Source organism: Gopherus evgoodei, chromosome 11 (genome assembly GCF_007399415.2).
Source record: "Gopherus evgoodei ecotype Sinaloan lineage chromosome 11, rGopEvg1_v1.p, whole genome shotgun sequence".
Classification (NCBI taxonomy): Eukaryota; Metazoa; Chordata; order Testudines; family Testudinidae; genus Gopherus; species Gopherus evgoodei.
In genome coordinates, this window is record NC_044332.1 from 24,449,915 (window position 1) to 24,472,158 (window position 22,244).

Below are 22,244 nucleotides of genomic sequence, written 5' to 3' on the forward strand. Positions count from 1 at the left end.
TTATCTTTTAATCAATCTCATGGACTTTTCTCTGTTATCCCATGACTGACTACTTTGTTTAAGAGCCCTTGGTCAGAGACCTTGTCAAAGGCTTTCTGAAAGTCCAAGTACACTATATCCAGTGCATCACTCTTGTTCATATGTTGGTTGACACACTCAAAAATTCTGAGTGGTGAGGCATTGCTTCCCTTTACAGAAGTCATGTTGATCTTCCCCAAAACTCATGTTCACCTGTGTGTCTCAGAATTCTGTTCTCTCCAATAGTTTCAACCAATTTGTCTGTTACTTGAATTAGGCTTCCTGACCTGTAATTGCCAGGATGGCCTCAGGAGCCTTTTTTAAATTTCAGCATTCCATTAGCTAACCACCAGTCACCTGCTACAGGAGCTGAGAGAAGTTCCACATCAGTTAGTAGTTCTGCAATTTCCTAGTTGAGTTCTTTCAGAATTCTTAGGTGAATACTAGCTGGTCCTGGTAACTTATTACTGTTTAATTCATCAGTTTATTCCAAAACCTCCTTTATTTACACCACAACCTGGGATATTTCCTGAGATTTATCACCTAAAAAGAATGGCTCAGGTGTGGGAATCTCCCTCACATCCTCTGTAATGATGATTGATGCATTTAGCTTCTCTGCCACGGTTTTGTCTTTCTTGAGTGCTTTCTTCATCTCCTCGATCATCCAGTGGTGCCACAGGCTTCCTGCTGCTCATGTACTTAAACAATTTTTTGCTGTTAGTTTTTGTGTCTTATGCTCGTTGCTCTTTAAATTCTTTTTTGGCAATGCTTGACTTGCCAGATTTTTGCTCCTTTCTATTTTCCTTATTAGGCTCCAACTTCCAATTTTTAAAAGAGGTCTTTTTGTTTCTAGCCATCTTTTACTTGGCTGCTGAGCCATGGTGGCATGTTACTGATTTATTTGTTTGTTTTTAAGTTTAGGGCATATATATAGTTTTGAGCCTTTATTATGGTGTGCTTAAAAAAATCCCATGCAGCTAACAGGCATTTTACTGGTGACTGTTGCTTTTAATTTCCATTTAACTAACCTTCTCATTATGTGTAGTTCCCCTTTTTGAAGTTCAATGCTACTCTGCTGGGTTTCTTTGGTTTTCCTTCCTACAAGGATATTAAATTTAATTGCATTATGGTTGCTGTTACCAAGTTGTTCAATTATATTCACCACTTGGACCAAACCCTGTGTGCCAATTATAACTAAATCAAGAATTGCCTCCCCCCTTGTGGGTCCAGAACTGGCTGCTCCAAGAAGCAGTCATGAACAGTGTCTAAGAATTTTATCTCTGCCTCCCCTCCTGAAGTGATATGTTCCCAGTCAATATGGCGATAGTTGAAATCTCTCACATTACTATTGGGTTTTCTGTTTGTGTAGCCTCTCTAATCTCTCTGAGTGTCTAACAATCAAAGTCACTCTCCTGGTCAGGTGATCAGTAGTATATTCCTACTGTTATTATTCACGCATGGAATTTCTATCTATAGAGATATCATGACATTAAATTCATTTAAGATTCTTACACATTTGACTCTAAGCTTTCTTTCACATATAATGCCACTCTTCCACCAGTACAACAAGGAGTCCGGTGGCACCTTAAAGACTAACAGATTTATTTGGGCAGAAGCTTTTGTGGGTAAAAAACCCACTTCCTCAGATGCATGGAGACAGACTAACACAGCTACCCCTCTGATACTCTATCATTCCTATATATTTTATACCCTGGTATAACCATGTCACATTATCATATCAGCAAGTTTCTGTGATGCCTATTATATCAATATTCTCATTTAATACCAGGCACTCAAGTTCACCCATCTTAGCATTTAGACTTTTTGCATTTGTATACAAGCACTTACAAAATTTGTCATTTAGTTGTCTGCCTGCACGCTATGTAATTGAATAGCACTTTTTTTTCCATTTGACTGTTTTTCTTCAGTCCATACCTCTACTTTATCAACTCCATAGCCTAGTAAAGAGAAGAGGATAGGAGTATCCCCTCTAATAAATCCTCTCCTAAGGGATGGGTGGGTTTGCCTGAATTGTGTGCACCTCTGCACCTGTTGCCTTACCCTCAGCCCTTAGCTTAAAACACTTCTACAACCTTTTTAATTTTACATGCCAGTAATCTGGTTTTGTTTTAGTTTAGGTGGAGCCCATCCTTCCAATATAGGTTCCTCCATTCACAAGAGATTCCCCAGTTCTTAATAATCCTAAATCCCTCCTCTCAATACCATCGTCTCATTCAAAACCCTGCAGCTCTGCCTATCTAACCAGCCCTGCATATGGAATTGGAAGCATTTCAGAGAGTGCTACAATGATGGTCCTGAATTTTAATCTCTTATCTAACAGCCAAAATTTGGCCTCCAGGACCTCTTTTATCTTTCCCTATGTCAGTGGTACCTACATGTACCATGACTATCAGCTCTTCCCTACGAGTGCCCATAAGACTGTATAGATGTTGCAAGAAGTCAGTAACCTTTGCACTTGGCAGGCAATTCACTGTGTGGTTCTCCTGGTCATCACAAACCCAGCTATCTATAGTTCTAATAACTGCATCCCCCCCATTACTATTACTTGTCTCTTCCTAATAACAGGCATCTCCTCCCCAGAGAGGTATGCTTTGTGGGAGAGGATGTCACTCCCCAATGGCCCCCTCCCTCAAGGGGGCCCCTGGGGAAGGCAGATCAGCATTGTATATTGCTAACACTATTGCAAGCATTGCAGGACATTTTGGGAAGGGTCAAAGGTGTGAGTGAGTGTGGAATGGAAGATTCTTTTGCAGGTTGCGAGAGGCCAGAGGGGGAAGAAGGAAGAGAGCAAAGAACGGGTTAACTCCACGCTCCTGCTAGGCCCAAAAATATGATTCTGACTCCAGCCAACTCCAGGCCACAGACAGCACACATCTGACTCTCGGCTGCCTGCCAAGAAAGAGGAGGGCCCGGAATCCATTGACCAGCTGTGAGAAAGGAAGATTCAGCTGAACAGACTTGCAGAGCTAGCCCGTAACAAGCAAGGCAAGCGAAGGCCAGCACAGAGGAAAACAAAGAAGACAACAAAGTCTAGCCAGTGTGTTTTGGGAAAGTTAAGGAGACCACAGAGAGCCGGTTTTGACTGGTACAAAGAGCATCAGGAGCAGAGGTCTCTGAACAGAACACCCCCAGAGGAACCCAGTACTTAAAACCTTCCTTAGAGCTAGAGCAACTCCGAGATCACAGTGGACCCCAGACAACCTAGGCCCAGGACAAGAACTCCCATCCACCTCTCCCCCTCTTCTTCTTACATTACACCCAGGCTTGGCCAGCGGCAGGTTGTGTGGGTGTGAGCATGAAAGTGGGTTAGGGCTTGGCGCATTAACACTTTCTTCCTTCCTTTGAGTGACGTGGGGAACCCCTCCCCTACCCCAGCACTCTCCACTGTTGTTTTAGTATTTTATTAATAAAGCTTTAAAACTTAGACACTTGGTGTGTTTCTTCATCTCCTCCCCAAACAATCCTATGGCCTCAGCCTGATCACCTGATGCCTCAGGCAGATTGGTAAGAAATCTGTCACATGGATACTGTGACAACATCTGGAAGGAGGATCCCAACTATGGGATTGTTTCCCTTTGCTTCAGCTTGATGTTCTCCTTCCCCAAGGCTCATCCTCCTCAACAGCACAGGGGCTAGGAGGCAGGGCCAGGACTGCTCTACTGTGTTCAGTAAAGTCTTATCTCTGTCCCCCTTAGCTCCTCCAGTTCAGCCACTCTGATGTCAAATGCCTGTACTCTGTCTCTATGGACCATGAGGTGTTTGCACTGAATGCACACATATGCCATCTACCCACAAGGCAGGTAATCATATGTGCTGCATTCAGTCCAATAAACTCTATCACCCTCACTCTGCTGCAGGACTTTCTGCTTGCATTATTTTTACTTTTGCTAGAAATCACAACTGCCAATCTGTTTCTCTGCAGAGCATTCACATTGAATTGCTTGTGAACTTTTAGACCTTTAACATCTCATTATTTAATCAAGATTTCCTTTTCCACACCTTGCATACTGAAGCTGAGTGATTACAAAGATATGTTAACTGCTCTCTAGGAAGAGCACTCCAACCTCTTATTATTCTTCCTGCTAGGAGGTGCAAAAAAAAAAAATAAATAAAAAATAAGTGAGAGACAAAGAAAAAGTGCAAGAGGTGCTGTGCTTCTCCAACCTGTTCCCGTTCCGCCTCTACTGTTATCTCCATATCCTGCACACGTCTCAGCATGGTTGCTTGGGATTCCTCCAAAGCCTCCCGCAGGCTTGCCTCTTGGGAAAGCTGCTCCCTTAGCTACAAGAGAAAACACCGGGTATGTGGCTGGAGACAGCACTAAGTCATAAAAACTGAAGATTAATGAAGCAGATAGAGGCAAAGCAACCATTATTAGTAATATCCAGTGATTTGTTAAAGGTGATGTAACACTATGGAGTAAGTATTTCATGGAGGTGGTAAAGCAAGGAAGCAATACCAAACAACCCACTCAGCTAAGGAAAATGTATTAATAACAAGACAGATTTGGCACCTGGACCAAAATTTGTGTTTACTGAGAGTGGCAATTCTACTCCCTACAGTGTGCTCAGAGACCCAACTAGTTTCTCTGCCTCAAATCTTACTGCTCTTGTGCCACATTATCATTCCTCCATCTAAGGGCCTGCTGTGTCTGTCTCTCTCTGGACAGAGTCAACATTGCTTCTGAACATGTTGGAAAGAGTCACTGCAGAGATGAGGCACTTCTTCCACTGCAGGGACTGAGCTAACACAGTGAGCCTGATTTTGTTCTCATATCAGTGCAATTCCAGTTGACTATCAATGTAATTGAGACTAGAATCAGGCATATATAGTCTCCACACCACACTCAAGACTCAAAGTTCAATTCACTGCAGGGTAGCATACTGTGTTACTATGAGACTCTTGGGTTCATTGCTAAAAGGGGATAGCTGCTATTCAATAAGGACTAAGCAGCAACTCTTTTTCCCCCTAAACCCAATTCAGCTGAATCTCCCAGGTTGGAATCTATTATTTTATTAACACACGTTTTATATACACTGAAAACTTCTTGCTGCAAGATTTTTCTGTGAAAGCTTTCTGTAACTGGAACTACAAGCTTTAGATACATTTAGCATGAAACCTTCTATAAAAGCAAATCACACACAATGTTCTCTTGACCCTATGAAACAGGTGATTCCAATCTCTGGTGTCCCCAGGAAAAGCTAGGACCCAGGAGCATTTCTCTTATCTCCAGGTGGCGTTGACAGAAGATGTAGATTACTTTGAAGCCTGATTTGCTAAAGACATTTATATCAAGTTACTAATAAGAGCCCACAAAAAGAAAAGAATTCCTAGGGACAAACAATAAATTAGGCTATGAGAAGAGGCTTTTCTTCAGTTTGTTGCAGAGAAACCAGCACCAATTTGAAATGGGGCCTAGAACTGGGGCCTGGCTTCATGCTGGTCATGAGTACTGCCAAAATACTGAATGTTAAACATGTGAGCTACTGTATCTGGGAACTGATACCTCTGTTCCTCTGAACTATAAGAAGAGAGTATCAGATATACAACTTTAAACATTTCTCTTGGTGCGTGACTACTATTATCTGAAGAGACTCCACATGATGCTTCAGATCTGTCATCCTCCAGTGAGTACAACACAAGTACCTAAATGCATTGCTTAAAACAAGGGCCACATGTACTTCAGGGCAACCTGTGAATTTTACTGCAAGGCCTACAGCCTTTCTCCAGCATAGCAAACTGGAAGTTCTATTGCAAAGTCAACTATTTTTAAAAACAGGATTTTATTTAAATAATTAAATGAAAGTGAGTGATAAAATCTCTGTACCAGACCAGTGATCGAGGAGATCTGGTCAGTTAAACACAGTGAACTTTACTTGTTTCCAGCTACTAAGGAACATTAGAAGAACCTGAAAATACATAGAAAAGGAATGCCAGGAAAGTAATTGTTGTAGTTGCTACAAGAGACTTAATCATCAATTGACGGCATTGTGTGCGATTGTGAATGGGAGGGTCCATACCAAAAGTCAGAGAAGCCACTCACATACACGTAAGTGTACTACTTACTTTGATATTCACTTTTATGATTAAGTTTTCAGTGTGACCTATGTTGACAAAGAATATCCACATTGTATTTGTAGTTGGAGGTTTTGATAACTGAGGCATTAGGCTTACAAGAACAGTGAGAGAAAGCACTTAGCTTTTTGGCACTCTCATAAGGCACTTATGTTTTTTTGAACTAAGGAGGGGATACATCTTCTCTTTCCCTCCCATTTTATGGAGCAAGGTGGGCTGGAGGGGGAGAGGGGCAGGAAATACATTTTCCCAATGGAAGGAGCGATTTGAATGATCTCACCAACTGCTTCCATTAGAGAACAGAAAGGATGCGAGGTGGGTAAAGGCTTACCACCATTGCAGCTTTTATAGTGCATCAAGCATCCTTCTGGCCAAAACATGATCAGGATCCCTTTTAAGTCTTTCAGAACTGCTGCTCATTCGGCTTGAGAAGTTATTAAATGATATAAGAGACATATTTTCAGAAGCTCACACCCTACTTCATCAGGACAATAAGATGCCTCATGTCTACACTCTATTTCTTTAATTAGTCCATAACAGGGTACATGTTACAACTTGTTCACTAGCTAGCAGACATTAAGTCACCAGTTTCATTTTTCGATGCAATAAAGTCATTCTCCATGATTGCAAAAAGCAGTTAGAAGATTGTAGGCTAAGGGTAAAACCTACTTCCACAGTATGGAACTCAGGTCTCTGTTAGTAACTTCAACTAACACATTTTGTATCTTGTATGAAAGACATTCTGTCTTAGGTTTGTAGATCAGGGCATGCTCAGCAGCCTCCTTTCAGATGTGCATATTCCATTCCTGGTTTTCATTGATTCACACCCAGATCACCATCCAGGCTCCCCCCGCCCCTCAAAAAAAAGTCTTATCACCTCACTCTTCCTTCTAACCTTCTTTTGTGCTTACCTCCTGAAGTCTATGGTTCATTATGTGTTTTGTTGTCCTCAGCTCCTCTGCTGCAATGGCTACATCTGTCTAAATGAGGACCAAAAAAAAAAAAAATACAATGTTTTTAAGCCTCATAACTGCAGCAAAACTTTCAAGAGTATTTCAAAACCAGGCTGGCCAGTAACCCATTGCTATTGTTTTATTTACATGTCATGCTGAGAGCTGGGTTTGATTCCTAGTTCTATTCTGGTGCTCTAAAGAGACAAACACCTTGCACTGCTTTTCAGCAACCACTTAAGACTATTAAGAAGATGAGTAACAGATTCCAGAACAGTCCTTTTCAGGTGGAAGGATGGTAGCCCAGCTGTGGGACCCAAAGAGTTAATGGAAAAAATGGAGATGTGCTTAGCAATCCAGGAGTTGGAAGTGGCAAGAACACCAATTCTTGAGGGGTTATAAATACAGGGTTGTTTGGTTTTTTAAGTCACACTCAATTTATCACCATCATTTATTGCTGGATCCAGAGAGATCCATTCACAAAGATGAGATGGTCTTTGTCTTTTTCTCCAACAAAAACAGCACCAGCCAGCCAATGTCATTTCTAGTCACACACACCCAACCTCTGAGCATATCAAAGCAGAGTTTCATTTTCAAAGCTGGCAGCATTTAAAGACCAGTGCATTAGTATTGGAATCAGTATAGACACTCTTCAAAAATACAACTCTCAGCCCCCGTGTTCCCTTTAATTTTTCCCATCCATGAACATAATAATTTTGTTATGTGCACCAATAAGGAGGTGATGTGTGACATCTTCATATTGATGCACATAACAAAAATTCATGTGGTGGGGTTGGGGCCGAGGGGTTCAGCATGTGGCAAGGGCCTGGTGCAGAGGGTGGACGGGTGGGCTCTGGGTGGGGGTGCAGGCTCGGGGAGGGCAGGGGATGACGGGTATGAAGGGGGGAGGGTCAGGGCTAGGGCAAAGGGTTGGGACGAGGGCAGGGGGGTGCAGGCTATGGGGTGGGGCCAGGGATGAGGGGTTTGAGGTGCAGGCTGCCGCAGGGCTGTGGTGGGAGAGAGGACTTCCCCCAGCCCCTCTTGCCACAGCAGCTTGGGGCTCTGGAAGAGGAGCCTCTCCCCAGCTGCAACAGCTTTAGCAAGGCGGGGCCAGGCCAAGGGAGTGGCTCCTCTCCCTCGGCCACGGTAAGTGCAAGCAGATCCATGCTGAGGCCGGCAGGGAAGAATGCCTCCAGAGGTGAAAGCAGGCCGGTATGAAGTGGCCACTGGTATGGGCTCATACACAGCTGACATTAAAGCACTCCCCCCCACAGCAGTGCTTTAACATTGCTGCCCCTTTTACCCCCCTCCCCCAGGCTGCTGGAGGGGGAGGGGCAGCTGCCCCAGAGACTGACAATTTAAAAGGGCCCTGGGCTCCTGGCCGCCATCGCTGCTACTGCAAAAGCAGTGAGCGCTGGGTCCTTTAAATTGCCGCCAAAGCCCCAAGCAGTGCAGGCCAGGCAGTGCTGAAGGGCTGGCTGGGGAAAGCTGAACCCCATCCCTGCCCCTTCTGGGGGCCCAGAGCCGGGCCTCCATACTGGTAAGACTCTTAAGTTACTTTCACCCCTGGGCACCTCTCCCTGCCACTGCAGGTCCATGCTGGGGGAAGAGACATCTTTCCCCGCCGTGGCCCTGAGCCCCTGCACGGGGCTTAATAGGCAGCTTCGTGGCCGTGCAGCTTAGAGGGAACATAGATCAACACACCACCATGCACACGCTCAGCTAGCCCTTGTACCTTGGTTGCTGTGGCAATTTCCAAAGCAGCACTTAATCTTTGAACTTCTTCCTGTGCCTTTTCTACATCTTCTTTTGCCTCACTTAGCTGTTGGCGCAGCTTCATTGCCTCAAGCTGTACAACCTTCAGTTCCTGCAAGTGTTCCTCCTGCATTGCGTCCATACGCTGTTCCAGATGGGCTGCCAGACAGCAAGAGAGGATCAAAAATGGTCATTATAAAGAATGCAGAAAAAATGCATCTGAAGGGCTGAAAGAGAATGAGGACAACTGCTACCAACACAAAAAACAGCTTTCTACTTCTGTACCTGCATGCCTGGGATTCAGCTCCTTTTCAGTCTGCAACCGGAAGAGGTTTAGCTTCAAGGTCTGCACAACACTCTCCAGCCGACACATTCGATTCACTAGAGATTCACAGTTCTTCCATAGCATGTCACTTTCACCTACAAACGCTACCCTGGCCCGAACAGGGCTAACAGGCTGGTGGCTCCCAGGTGTCTCTAAGGGCTTTGAATGGAAGAGATCAAGGCTGAAAGAAGAGAACATGTGGCACTATTTTGATATCTATTAAATCTTGTTTCATGCCGCTGGAATGTTTCTTGCTATGCCTGATGGCTGCCGCATGTGTCTCTGCTAGCAGCTGCTACTCCCCCGAGAAGCCGAGATACGACACCAGCTCACTCAGACACCAGCTCACTCAGACAAAAGTGGAACAAGTCGAGGAAAAGTTACTAAAAAAATATTGCGCCTTCCCCAGGAAAAGGAGGACTCGGTCCCAACCGTACCTCTGTCCGTTCACCCCGAGCAGCTCCAGGTCTCTCGCCAGCGCGCTGGTCTGTTCTTCAACCACACTCATCCTCTGGCGGAGCACGGCGAAGGCTTCGGGCGCGGTGGCACTGACGCTCATGGGGACGACGGTCGGCCTGGCCATAGCTGCCCCGCACCCAGCCGTTATCTGGGGGCGACGCGGCCATGTCACGGGGCGAAGGAACAGCTGGACCCCGCCCAGCTGGGCGCCGGGCTGACCTGCCGCCCCAGTACGGGGCAGGCCCTTCGGTCGCCCCCCGCCGCCCCCAGGCCCAGCCGCCGCCGCCCCTCCCCCTCGGGCGCTGGGGGCTGCGCTCTATCGCCCCCCGGCCAGCGCCACCCCTTACCGCGCTCGCTGACACTTCGCGGCCCCGTTTCCATGGAGCTCCTTCCCCGCTTCAAACCGACCCGCGGCTTCAGCGGACCCCATTGTGCGCACGTGCCGCGAGCCCAACTCCCGGTGCACTCTGGGATTTGTAGTCCTTCCCGCGCCACCCGGACACGGAGTTAAACAGTGCCGGCCCGCCGGAGAGGCACCTGGGATTTTTTCTTCCCAAAAGCGCACGCGCAATGAACCTCCCAGCGGGTCATGCTGGGTTATGTAGTTTCGGTCTCTCGCTATGCCAGCACAGAGCAACGTGGGGCAGCCTGGTGTAGTGGTGAGAGCTGAGGGTTGGTAGTGCACTATCGGTTCTCCTTCTGTATAGCATTCAAGGTGACCTGATGCTTTAGTTTCCAGGTATTGTGAGTAATCCAATTGTCACAAAATTTGAGGGTTTTTTTGTTTTAAGGTCCAGCTCTTAAAGTGATATGAGTACACAAGAATCTCAGCGTTCATTTTTTTAGTCTGTTTCTAGGCCTTTTGGGTGTAGAAAAAAAAACTTTGAAAATGTGGTTTCTAAATGTTCAAAACCCAGAAGGGAAATAAAAAGGAAACAAAACATATCATAGATTTTCCTTCTGATCTATCTCACTGGGTTTTGGGAGGGCCAAGAGTTTTTAAATGCTGAGCTGGGCAAAATTGGTACCATCTTTTTTGTCCCACCTCATAATCTGTCTCAGTTTCCCTCCTCATTCTGAGGAATGTCACTCATTTAGTCCCAAAGTTACCTGTCTTTCACAACAAAAAGCGGGGAGACACCTTATATGCTTATGAATGTGAATATGATGTAACTGGAATATGCCTTATGCAAAAGGTCTCTTATAAGGTATCATTACAAAGGTCATAACCTATTGAATATATTCATCCTATTTGTATGAATGTTTAATTCTTGTATCTGAAAAGAGAAATATGAAATATAACTCTGAGGTCCTATTGTAATTATGCAAAGTGTGGGCCATGAATGGTGGTTTAGAATCTTGATGGCTCTCATTGACTACAGGGGTGGCCAACCTGTGGCTCCAGAGCCATGTGCGGCTCTTCAGAAGTTAATATGCGGCTCCTTGTACAGTAACTTCTCACTTAAAGTCATCCTGGTAAACTTTTTTTTATTGCTGATCAATTAGGGAACATGCTCATTTAAAGTTGTGTAATGCTCCCTTCTAATGTTGTTTGGCAGCTGCCTGCTTTGTCTACTGCTTGCAGGAAGAGCAGTCCGTTGCAGCTAGCTTGTGGGTGTTTGGAACCAGGGTGGACCAGCAGCTCCCTATCAGCTCCCCTAAGTTCCCTGTCCAGCAGCTGCCTGCAGTTCAGCTGTGTCCCTCCCCCCCGTGCCATGTGCTGCTCCTGCCCTCTGCCTTGGAGCTGCTCCCCGAGAGTCCTGCTTGCTGTGCCAGGGGGGAGGGAAGGAAGAGGGGGCTAATGTCAGGGTGTTCCCCCCGGTCCCCGCTTCTGCAGCCCACTTACCTCATCTTCCATAGAGCAGGGCTCAGGACGGAGGGAGCTTGCAGCAGCTGCTATCTCAGCAAGCTGATCTAATTAACAAGGCAATTTACTTAAAGGAAATACACATATCTCCCTCCATTCCTGCTTCCCTACTGAGTGAGAGTTAACCCTTGAGGGCTAGCCAATTGCTAGTTCATCATTTAGCAGTAAGGGAAATATCCCATCCTCTGACTCCTCCACCTCAGTCATCATCACTGTGTACCAGTATTAAATTGTTTGTTTAAAACTTATACTGTGTGCATGTATGTGTGTGTGTATACATAATCTTTTGTCTGGTGAAAAACATTTTCCTGGAACCTAGCCCCTTCGTTTACGTTAATTCTTATGGGGAAATTGGATTCAGTTAACATCATTTCATTTAAAGATGCATTTTTCAGGAACATAACTACAACGTTAAGTGAGGATTTACTCTATAGGCACTGACTCCGGGGCTAGAGCTACTGGTGCCAATTTTCCAATGTGCTGGGGGATACTCACTGCTCAACCCCTGGCTGTGCCACAGGCCCTTCCCGCTCCCTCCCTTGAGCCTGCCATGCCCTCACTCCTCCCCCTCCCCGTAACCGCCAGAGCCTCCTGAACGCTACAAAACAGCTGATCTGGAGGGAGGGGGAGGCACTGATCAGTCAGTGGGTGGGAGGCACTGGGAACAGGGCTGGGGGGAGCTGATGAGGGGCTGCTGATGTATTACTGTGGCTCTTTGGCAATGTACATTGGTAAATTCTGGCTCTTTCTCAGGCTCAGGTTTGGCCACCCCTGGACTAGGACAATTGGTTGTAAATGGTTTATTTACCTGCAAGCCTTCCTGTGTATGTGTGGGCCAGCCCATGGGTAATGAAGAATGAGATATTACACTGACATGTGACCAAGTCATATGATACTGGAATCCATCTTAAATCTGTTACTTTCCAATTTAGAAGGAGGAGTGGGGACCTAGAGAGACAAAAGATTCCTGCCTTGTGCCAAAGCTATCAAAGGGGGTGAAACAGGACAAAGGGCTGCCAGTCATGAGAGAGCCCCTGTTTTTCACCTAAGATATCTGCTGGAACCAACAAGAACTGTACTAGGGAAAATGATGGAGCCCAGACTAGGAAGGAGTCTAGTCTATGAAAGAAGCTTACTGAAACATGTCTGAGGGTGAGACATTATCTGTAACCAATTTCTTAATGTATTATGCTTAGACTTATGTGTTTTTGCTAACCCCTGCACAAAATATGGTCTGTGAACACAGCCTATCAATGTAGTAGCCGGTTGAAGTATTTGCAGATTTGTATTGATGAGATCTCATACAATTTCTATTAAGCTATCCAGAAGACTACACTACAAGAAATAGTTTGGTGTTTTGTATATATATTTTTAATATAAGCATTTAGGTCAGTTTATATGTAGATTTTTGTATCTCCTTCAGGTCCCAGGCCAATTATTATCATGGGCCATGATAGTACAAGTTTGGGCACCATGCGACACCTGGTCTTCAACATCCTTATTTATCAAAAGATTCAGTAGTCCTAATGAAAATGGCTATGCATCTTATAATATCTTGCATAATTGCAAGTGATGGTTATGCAATAATATTGAAAAGAATAAAAAAATTTAGTCAAATACTACAGAAATCATAAGTACAGAAATAAGAGTTGCAGACAGAGTACTTAAAAATCACATTCGTTGTTTTGAATTTGGAATCTAAACCTGTGGACGGTTCCTGTTAAATTTTTAATGGTAATTATTGGAGAGACTAATACCACAAATGACTTCTTGCTTTCTGGTATAATACAAAAGAAGGCTTAAGTAGGATAACTATTAGTAATTGTTGTTCTAGTGTTTGTGTTTAATGATTTCAATTTAAGATTTCATAAATGATACGATATTTGTAACAAATTGGCTAATAAGTTTATTTGTAACTTACAGCTGATACTGTAAAAGATTTTTGGGCTTAATATAGGGTTGGTCCATATTTGTAGGCAGGAAAACAAAATGTACAGAATCAAATTGGAATCCTTATAACTGGAGGTTAAACAAACATCTCTGAAGGATGGTCTAAGTATATCTAATCCTGCCCCAGTGCAAAGTTGGTTGAGGAGAGGAACTGGATGACCTCAGTCTGTTCCAGCCATGAATATTTCTATGAAAGTATGAGTAATACATTAAACTATACAGTTTCTTGTGTACTGGATTGGTTTTGGCTTTATTTTAATACACTTTCTCTAGACATCTGTGCTATCCAAAAAAGGGATCATGATGACAGTTTGGTTGATTTGTGTTACCATGAATGGCAGCTATCAATAGACTTACATCTACAGCTCTCTGTGGTTTCTGACAAGTTCTTTCAAATATTTCCCCATTCAGTGGTCCAGGGATTGCTTCATATCTAAAAACAGCACAAGACCTTCTTTTAATCCCATATTTCATTCTACACAATAGAAACTGGTTAAGAAGCACTGAATTTATAATTTATCATCTTTGTTACTACCTTCCACTATGATTGTGCTCTTACCCTTCGGAGTAATATGAAAAGAAACCAGATAGATGAATCCTAAAATGAAAATTTACTAGAAGGCTTTTGCTAATTTAAGGCGTCTGGGCTAGATTTACAAAGGGATTTAAGCATTTTGACACAGAGTCACAACACCTAACTTTTAGGTGCCTAAAAAAAAATTTCAGGAACAACACTGCAGTTCACAAAGGCTGTGAGAGTTGCCTAGGATCCTTACACAATGAATGGGGAGAGATAGGTGCCTGAGAGTGCGATCAGCAAAAGTCAGCACCCTAAGTGAGAAGCCACCTAAGCTAACCAAAGGGTGATGCTGAAAACGGGTGTGTCCTAATATTGTGTGCAGAATTTTTAATTGTTTGTGCAAAATTCCCCTTATACAGAAGAACAGCATATACCTGAGGTGTACATATAAAAAGGGCAACTGATATGTAGGTTAAATTGAAATTAGATCCTTTCATAAGTTGCTGTATGGGGACAATATTTGACAAAAGATATCTCAGCCTGAAGGCACAGTATTAATTTTGTAATAAACAGATCAGATTTCCAGTTTAGTTTGCATTAAAAGAAATGATTGAGCAGAACTTGTTGTTCACATTCTTGATCTTCCTTTCAAAAGCTACTGTGCAAGAGTAACGTCACATCAAAACAGCAGGAGTAAAAAGCATAAGTCAACCTGTCTGAGGTGTTATCTATGTTAAACTTCTCAAAAGAATAATCTGATCAAAGCACTTAACTGTGAGGACTGAGATGAAGCAGTCTGATGTACTTTGAATCCCAGATATCCTTACACAGTAGAGTTTCACTTCAGACTTTTAAAAGAGCCTGAAACTGTGATTATTAATTTAAAATTGCTCTTCTGCATAGACAGCGATGCAGGAGACAAGGCCCTGTGATGATAAAGGATTGTTTTCTTTAACTTGTGTTCTCAATGTCGGTCTCCACTTGTGTGCAAATGTAAGCAGGAGAATGGTCCCGCTATGTGGGGAGCTTTCCTGGCTTCTGCACTACCCCGGTGAAGTGGGCTAGCGAAAGGATCTGAGTCCTCGCTCCCACTTCCTTTACCCAGAGGCCTCCCTGCCCTTGAGGACTCCCCTATCACTCTCCTGTCTAGTAGAGTCCTCATAACCCCAACAAGACTGGGCCCAGGATTCCCGGGGGGGCTCAACCCCCAACCTTGCTGTGGTCACCTAGGACAGGGGCTAAGGTGTCCCCACTGCGCACCTCCCTGACCCACTGATCACATCATACAATTTAAAGCAAATACAAGTTATTTAATTAACAATTAATTAAAAAAAAATAAGGAAAATTGGGAAAGGTTAAAGGAAAACACATCACCCCGCTTTGTGTCAGGGACTATCACAAACAGTGTCTCTGGACATCAAGGCACTTCACAGTCTGTTCCTTGTAGGTCCCAGGCTTCCTTCTCAGGTCCTGGCTGTGCTGCAGGGATGCTGCGGGTTGGACACTTGTTCTGGCGGTGGCCACACACTTCCAGGCTCTGGGTGGCAGGACCCTTCTCCCCAGTGTCACCCCTGCTCTGTCAGGGTTATGATCCCCCTCCAAGTCTGGCCTGCAGAGCCTCTTGGCTGAGGCGTCTCCCTGTGCTGGGCCCACTGCCCAGGGTCCTCCTTGCTCTCCCCAGCTGCTCCAGCCCCAGCTCCAGACTGCCTCAGCATGGCTGCTGCTGCTGCTCTGCCTCCAGCTCCCTGGGCTGCTTCTCTGGCCTCTCTGGCTCCAGTTGCTACAGCTCCACTCCCAGGGCAGGTCTGCTCTGCAGGCTGCTTCTGTGACTCTGCTTTGAGCTTTCACCTGGTTCCTGGGCTGATTGTCTGGCCCCTCTGGCTCTGGTTGCTGCAGCTCTCCTCCCAGGGCAGGTCTGCTCTCTCTGGGCTGTGCTCTGGCTTTTTGGGCTGCAGCTCTGCTCTTAGCAGCTTAGCTTGGGCCCCTACTCCGTCTGACCCAGGCAATTCCAGCTCACATGGAGGATGGGACCCACCCTGGCCTTCCGTCCCCTTGATTAGCCTGCCCGCCCTGTCAATCAGGCTGACCTGGAGCATTGGCTTCTTGCCATTGTTCCTGGGGACTGTCAGTCTCAGGGTCCTGATTTGCCATCGATCCCATCCCTTTTAGTGCTGGGAGCTAGCAACCAAAACACCCCCACTGAATGTTAGTAAGGGGATAACAGTCCCCTTACACAAAGCCTATACAGTATCTACCTGTGCATCTGATAATCATCAGAGTTGCATGCGGATGGCAATGTACAAAAAATTGTAAGCGGAGGCATATTGTAAACCAGGCTCTAAAAGTAATGCTAGATTGAGATCTGATTTTTCTAGGGAGACATTTTCATGCCTCTTCCCCTTCTTCCTTCCTCTCTGCCAAACACTTTGCCTCTTCACTTTGAACATTCTGTTTTCCTTGCATTCTCAGGCAAAGGTGCATATGATTCACTCTGCATTCACAACAGATCACAAAGTCTTAAAGGTGCTATTGTAAAAGCTGGAGACAAAAATGCTGGTTATCTAGTTAATTTCCCTGGTAGGGCAACTTTGTTCTCAACAGTTTTCTTTCTTTTTGTGGTTTGTCCAGTCCAGTTCTAAATGCCTCAAACAATGTGGCTTCTACTATTTCCTTTGGGAGACTATTTCAAAGTCCAATAGATTTCATGGTCCAGAAGTATTGCTTACACTTCCTTTTACTGTAATCACATTGCTTTTAGTTATACCATCCCTTACTATTCTAAACAATTCCTTTCTCTTCTTGTTTACATTTTTTATTTAATTGTAGGTAGTTATAGGAGGCCAATGCTCAAACCACTGAGCTATCCCTCCCCCCTTACATATAGACTCCTCTTAATCTTTCTTGCATATATAAAATCTTGTATTCTCTTAATTTTTTTTGCTCTTTTCTAAATTCCCTCCAATTGGTCTACTCGTTTCTGTTATTTAAATGCCTAGAGCCAAACTCTGTATTCAAGGTGGAATCTTGACTGCTAGTACCCTACAACTATTGTCTGTAGGGTTTTCTTCCTCTCAGCTCACCCAATTATTTGCCTGTTTAACCCTCTTTTGATAAAACAATCTTTGTTGTAAAGTCACTTCAGGGAACAAACGCCAGCACGTAGTTCTAATGGCAAGTGGTATTTCTACGCACTTGGAAGGTAGGAAAGAATGATGCCTTTTTTTTTTAAAATATGGTAGATAGAACATAAAATCTGCCAAACTGGATCAGTTTGTCCATCTAGTTTCACATGCTGCAATGACTGATAACTCATACTTTAGGAGAGAGTGATGCATGTTGTCAGTTATGAAATATTATAAAATCACTTTCCTAGCTTGTCTCTTTGACCACGTCACCTATATCTTTCCATCCTCCTACAGGCTTCCCCCTTCTCTACTGCATCAAACATAAGCTGCTTGTCTTCACTTTCAAGGCCCTGCACAGCCTAGATCAGTGGTTTTCAAACTGCAGGTTCTGACCCAGTTCTGAGTCACAGAATATAAGGCACTGGGTCATGGCAGCTCTGGTCAGCACTGCCGATTGGGCCATTAAAAGTCCCATTGGTGGTGCTGCCCAGGTAAGGCAGGTTAGTCCCTACTTGTTCTGACACCACACAACTCCAGCAGCAGGTCCAACTCCTAAGCGGGGGGCCATTAGGCTCCACATTTTGCCCCCACGTCGAGCTCTCCCAACACTGGTTCTAAGGGCTTAATTAGGCCAGGTGAGCCCAATCAGACAATTAAATGTGTGGAGGGAGCTAATTTGGAGACGCTCACCTGTGAAGGAAGAAGAGGCCTGTATATAGCCCAGAAGCTCCAAGCAAAAGGGGACTGTAAAGAAATTTGTTGCAATCACTTCCTGGCAGATGGGAGGTGTGTTTGGAGGTTACAGAGGTAAGTAGCCTACAGCTACTTCTTGAGAGAAGGAAGCTGGTAAACACAGAAGGCGTGGGGAAAAAACCAGCTATGTAGGAAAGGTTTAGGGAAAGTGGCAGTGAGGTCTAGAAGGGGAATAGACCTTAGCTGCTGATTAGAGGTCTCAGCTGGAGCCTGGAGTAGGTGGGCAAGGGTTCCCCTATTGGCCACTGAGGAAATGGCCCCAGTAGGGCAGTGAACTGGAAGACTGCTTGTGTCACTGCAAGAGTGGCTGTGTTAGGGCAGTAGGCATGAGGGCTGCCTGCCACTGTGGGTGAAAAGAGACTTTTTGAAAGAATACCCTGGAAGGGTAAACCATATGGTGACCTGGCTGGAGGGCCAAGTCATGAAGAGATAGTAGCAGCAACTCCTGGAATGAGAGAGGGGCTACAGACAGAGAGAGCAATGGAGAGATGGGATGCAACCACGGGAAGGGGTGTTAGCCTTGCAGAGCTAATCCTCACAGTGGCCAGGAGGAGGTGCCATCTAGTGGTGCATAGAGTGCCCTGTGACACTAAGATTAGTACAAATCCAGATCTGAATTTCCCAGTTGTATTTATCTTTACAATAGACCAGGGGTGGGCAAACTTTTGGGCCCAAGGGCCACGTTGGGGAATAGAAATTGTATAGTGGACCATGAACGGTCCCAAAATTGGGGTTGGAGAATGGGAGTGGGCTCTGGGGTGTGGCTGGGATGAGAGGTTTGGGGTGCAGGCGGGTGCTCTGGGCTGGGTTTGAGGGGTTTGGAGAGTGAGAAGGGGATCAGGGCAGGGGGGTTGGGTGTGGGGGGAGGCTCGGGGGTGCAGGTTCTGAGTAGCACTTACCTCAAGTGGCTCCTGGAAGCAGTGGTATGTCTCTTCTCCAGCTCCTACATGGAGGTGCAGCCAGGTGGCTCTGCATGGGGCCCCATCCGCAGGCACCATCTCTGCAGCTCCGATTGGAGTGCATAGGAGCCGGAGTGGGGCCATGCTGCGGCTTCTGGGAGCCGTGTGGTGTGACCCCAGACCCAGCGCCCTGGCTGAAGTGGGGGCCAGCTTAAAATGGCTCGGGACATAGTTTGCCCACCCCTGAAATAGACCCATATTAAAACTCCAGATCTGGACAATAGCTGACATTGAGGTGTTTGAAATCTGGCTCTGAATGTTGAAGCATGGGCTTACCTTTTACTTTTTAGGCACATAAGAAATTTCCAGTTTAAATTTCCCATAATGTGACTTTGCCTTTTTCCCTTGTTTTGTTTTAATATGAAACTTAAATGTTTGAAACTGAACATTCTGTATAGGTCATGTATGACGTTCTTCTATTCAAGGATAATAGTACTCCTTGTGTTAGTTATTTGGGGGAAATGTGTGTGTCAGCCTCTTCCCTACTGCTTTGCAGGCGCACCTAATGAGGCTCTTCCCAGACCTCACATCTTAAAAAGTTCTCCTGTCATGCAAACTAATACTTGTTGTTCCAAGTAAACACAGGAAATCTGTGTTTGGTTGGGGTGGAGGGGGTTATACAATGGAAGACAGACTTGCTTAGCTGAAGTATGCTCTTCAGGACATCCAAACTAATTCACTAGAATGTCTTGTCCAATCTAATCTCTCTCAAAGAAAAATCTGTTCCTATAAGCACATATTGATGGTGTTTTCAGCAGTGTTTTTTAAGATTGCTATGGTCAATATATTTGATTTAGCAAAATGCTGAGATCAAGGAATTTCCCAGTGAATAGCCAACAATTTCTGTCCAAAATATGGTAGCTTTATAAGAAAATATGCTAATTAATTAGCACTCTGTTTATAACAAACTAATACATTCAGTCACTCCAGGAAGAAATCCAATTTAAAAAAAAAACTACTTAAGTGGTGTATTGATTTCAAATAACCCTTTGTCTAGAGCTTGGTAGCCAATTAGGCTACAGGGCACCTGACCAAGGGGTAATCAATATCAAACAGCTGTAGACTGGTCAGACAGAAGACAAAGTATGGGACCTTTCCTCCTTCCATTGAAGTAAATTGAGAATCTCCCCTTGATTTCAGTGACAGTAGGTTTCAGCCCTATTAATTATTTCTATTCATGATACTCAATTTCTTCTGCAGGTAGTTGAGAATCTCAGTGCAAGTATTTCACTTTTTTAACCTATGCGTATAAAACTGAGGCTTAGAAAGGCAAGCTATTAATTTTTATTATTAATGAAATTCCAGTGTATCTCCACAATTTAATTAGGGTTACTCCTGCTTTACACTGGTATAGGTGATATCAGAATTGGCCTCTATCATTATTTCTGAGACAATAACATAACTTGGTACCTTTTGGTATAATATAGTCCTTATTCTAATCAGGATCGATTGTACTACCATACTTCAGCATCGTTTAAACAAATTATCTGTCTCATTTCCCAGTAAAAGAGAATAGCTTTTGAGATTCAACCAGATCTCTTTGGAAGTTTATTGTTAAATGGCACATCTGAACTATTGTGGCTAATAAGGTCAGCTCTAAGCTCCTTTACTACTAAATTGACCATGGGCTAGCTGCTTTAATTAGCATAGTTCCATTGCTTTCATTGATATACATGGCTGACTTAACCCAGCTGACAGTTCTACCCCCTATCTTTAGGGATTTGCCATTCAGTGCCCAGTCATGACAGTACAAACTCATCACCTTTTTGCTTTTCAGATGCCTCCTTCATGGAGTGGGAGGTGTGACAAGCACCCCATATTTCTCAGTGACATTATTATGATATGGCTATAGCATAAATATGTATTTGTATGTGTCATTGGGAAAGTTATGATTTGCTGAATAGTATCGATTTGTATGCATGTATCTTTCATTATGTGAAGTTATGAATATTGAAATGTAGTTACACCTGGGTAACACCCACTAGGCAAGATGCTTTCAGTCAGCTGGGTGGGAAGTGCCTATTTGGTTCAATGAGCCATTAGAAAGAACAGTAGGCCTTAGGAAAAGCTTATCTCCCACCTGGTGAGCCTTCCTGAGAAGGCTCCGAACAGCCTGTAAGTAATGGCTGCTATGACTCTACAAGGACATGTGATCAGATCACGTCTCTGGATGCCATCTTGAGATGTCAGTATTTTTTCTGCAGAGTGGTCAGGGAACCAAGCTGTAGAACTTAGGGTTCCTGCCATATGCAAAAACTACATTACTCCTGGGGGTATTCTGTGCTTCTATGTGCATGTATAATTAATGAGCCATGTGCTTTTTTTGCACAGAGAAAAGCTGATGTTGGAATGTTGCTGCAGTTCCACCTTTTGCCCTCCAAGGGCACTGTGGTGACAACACAGCAGCAGCACCTGGCCAGCAAGGGAAGAGAGCCTGCCTACCTTCACAGTGCTTGTCAGGCCAGGTCAGGAGACAGACAGCATGGGGCTGCTGTGGAGTCAGATGGCCTCACAAGGGCTAGTGGGGAGGACAGACTGGGGCAGAGGCTGAATGGGGGTGGAGGCACAAGGAGGAGGGAGGGCCGCACTATGATGGGGGTTGGGGTACAGGAACACAAAGAGACAGGAAGTGGCTGGGTGGGGGTACTGGGCTGCCATGAGGGGTGCAGGTCAGATGGAGATGGGGAGAGTGGTTGTTGGGGTGTGGGTGGCTGGACCCATGGGGACAGGGGCAGATGTGCCTGACTGAATGGGAGAGGCTAGGGGTCAGCTAGAGTCTGCATGGGGAAAGCTCCAAACAATCCTTCCTCGCTCTCCCCCAAAAAACCTGTTGCATACTTTTCACACCCATACCCAAAACAACTCTCCAAGTTCACACCCAGGCTCCTTCCCAGCAATTTACTTCCTTCTCCCTCATCTCCTCTGTTACCCCTGACTCCCCCAAGCCTTTGCATTGCTTCTGCGGGGTGTGGGAAACACAGTTCTGTATTGTAGTTTAAATGATTGCTTACTCAGAGTTCTGTATTAATATCCCTAGTAAGGAATTTATTTGTAAAAAAAATTTCCTGAATCTTTTTTATTGTATGTATTGTTACAGACATACTTGATATTTTTTTCAAAATACATGACCAAAATAATTGAAACTGGTGTGATTATTTTTGACAATAAAATATGTAGATTTAAAAATTGTGCACAATGTTTACTTTTTGTTGCAGAATTCCCCCAGCAGTACCCATCTGTGGTTCTTCACTCTCCACACAAGAAGACTCCTGAAAACACCTGAGGAACAAAGACTGAACTGGGGAAAGTGCTGGACCCAGGCTAAAGAGATTTCTAGCTTGTGTATGAAACACCTGGAAGATTCTAAGCTGTAAAGCAAGTACAGCTTGCCTCTTAAGAATCTGCAGCCTGCTTGTATCCTCTCTTAGGGTGAGAATCTGCTAATTCATATCCAATCTATCTAGTAT

At 44.7% G+C, this 22,244-nt stretch overlaps 2 protein-coding genes and 1 long non-coding RNA gene across 12 annotated transcripts in view; 2 read left to right on the forward strand and 1 right to left on the reverse strand.

The window, feature by feature from the left end:
• GTF3C3 (general transcription factor IIIC subunit 3) overlaps positions 1 to 6,600 on the forward strand; it is a 74,867-nt gene extending 68,267 nt beyond the window's left edge. Inside the window, exon 21 of one of the 2 annotated variants that reach the window (XR_004002695.1) lies at positions 5,926 to 6,600. The gene's annotated coding sequence lies outside the window, so the exon portion shown is untranslated. Of the gene's footprint in view, positions 1 to 2,792; positions 3,513 to 5,925 lie in introns of those variants that run through there. The other variant, XR_004002696.1, reaches the window with a different exon arrangement.
• Positions 1 to 10,082, reverse strand: part of CCDC150 (coiled-coil domain containing 150) — a 46,344-nt gene extending 36,262 nt beyond the window's left edge. For 5 of the 9 annotated variants that reach the window (XM_030580893.1, XM_030580896.1, XM_030580898.1 and 2 more), the window contains exons 1-6: positions 9,951 to 10,031; positions 9,582 to 9,751; positions 9,105 to 9,325; positions 8,800 to 8,978; positions 7,026 to 7,094; positions 4,204 to 4,320 (exon numbers count right to left, since the gene is read on the reverse strand). In XM_030580893.1, the coding sequence (XP_030436753.1) occupies positions 4,204 to 4,320; positions 7,026 to 7,094; positions 8,800 to 8,978; positions 9,105 to 9,325; positions 9,582 to 9,727 (732 nt within the window). In that variant the 5' untranslated portion in view covers positions 9,728 to 9,751; positions 9,951 to 10,031. Of the gene's footprint in view, positions 1 to 4,203; positions 4,321 to 7,025; positions 7,095 to 8,799; positions 8,979 to 9,104; positions 9,326 to 9,581; positions 9,752 to 9,950 lie in introns of those variants that run through there. The other 4 variants (XM_030580894.1, XM_030580897.1, XM_030580900.1 and 1 more) reach the window with 4 other exon arrangements.
• A 1-nt stretch (position 10,083) lies between these two features.
• Positions 10,084 to 22,025, forward strand: LOC115660007. The gene is made up of 3 exons (XR_004002699.1): positions 10,084 to 10,342; positions 12,403 to 12,622; positions 21,993 to 22,025. It is a non-coding gene; the product is annotated as an uncharacterized LOC115660007 (long non-coding RNA).
• The last annotated feature ends 219 nt before the right edge of the window (positions 22,026 to 22,244 follow it).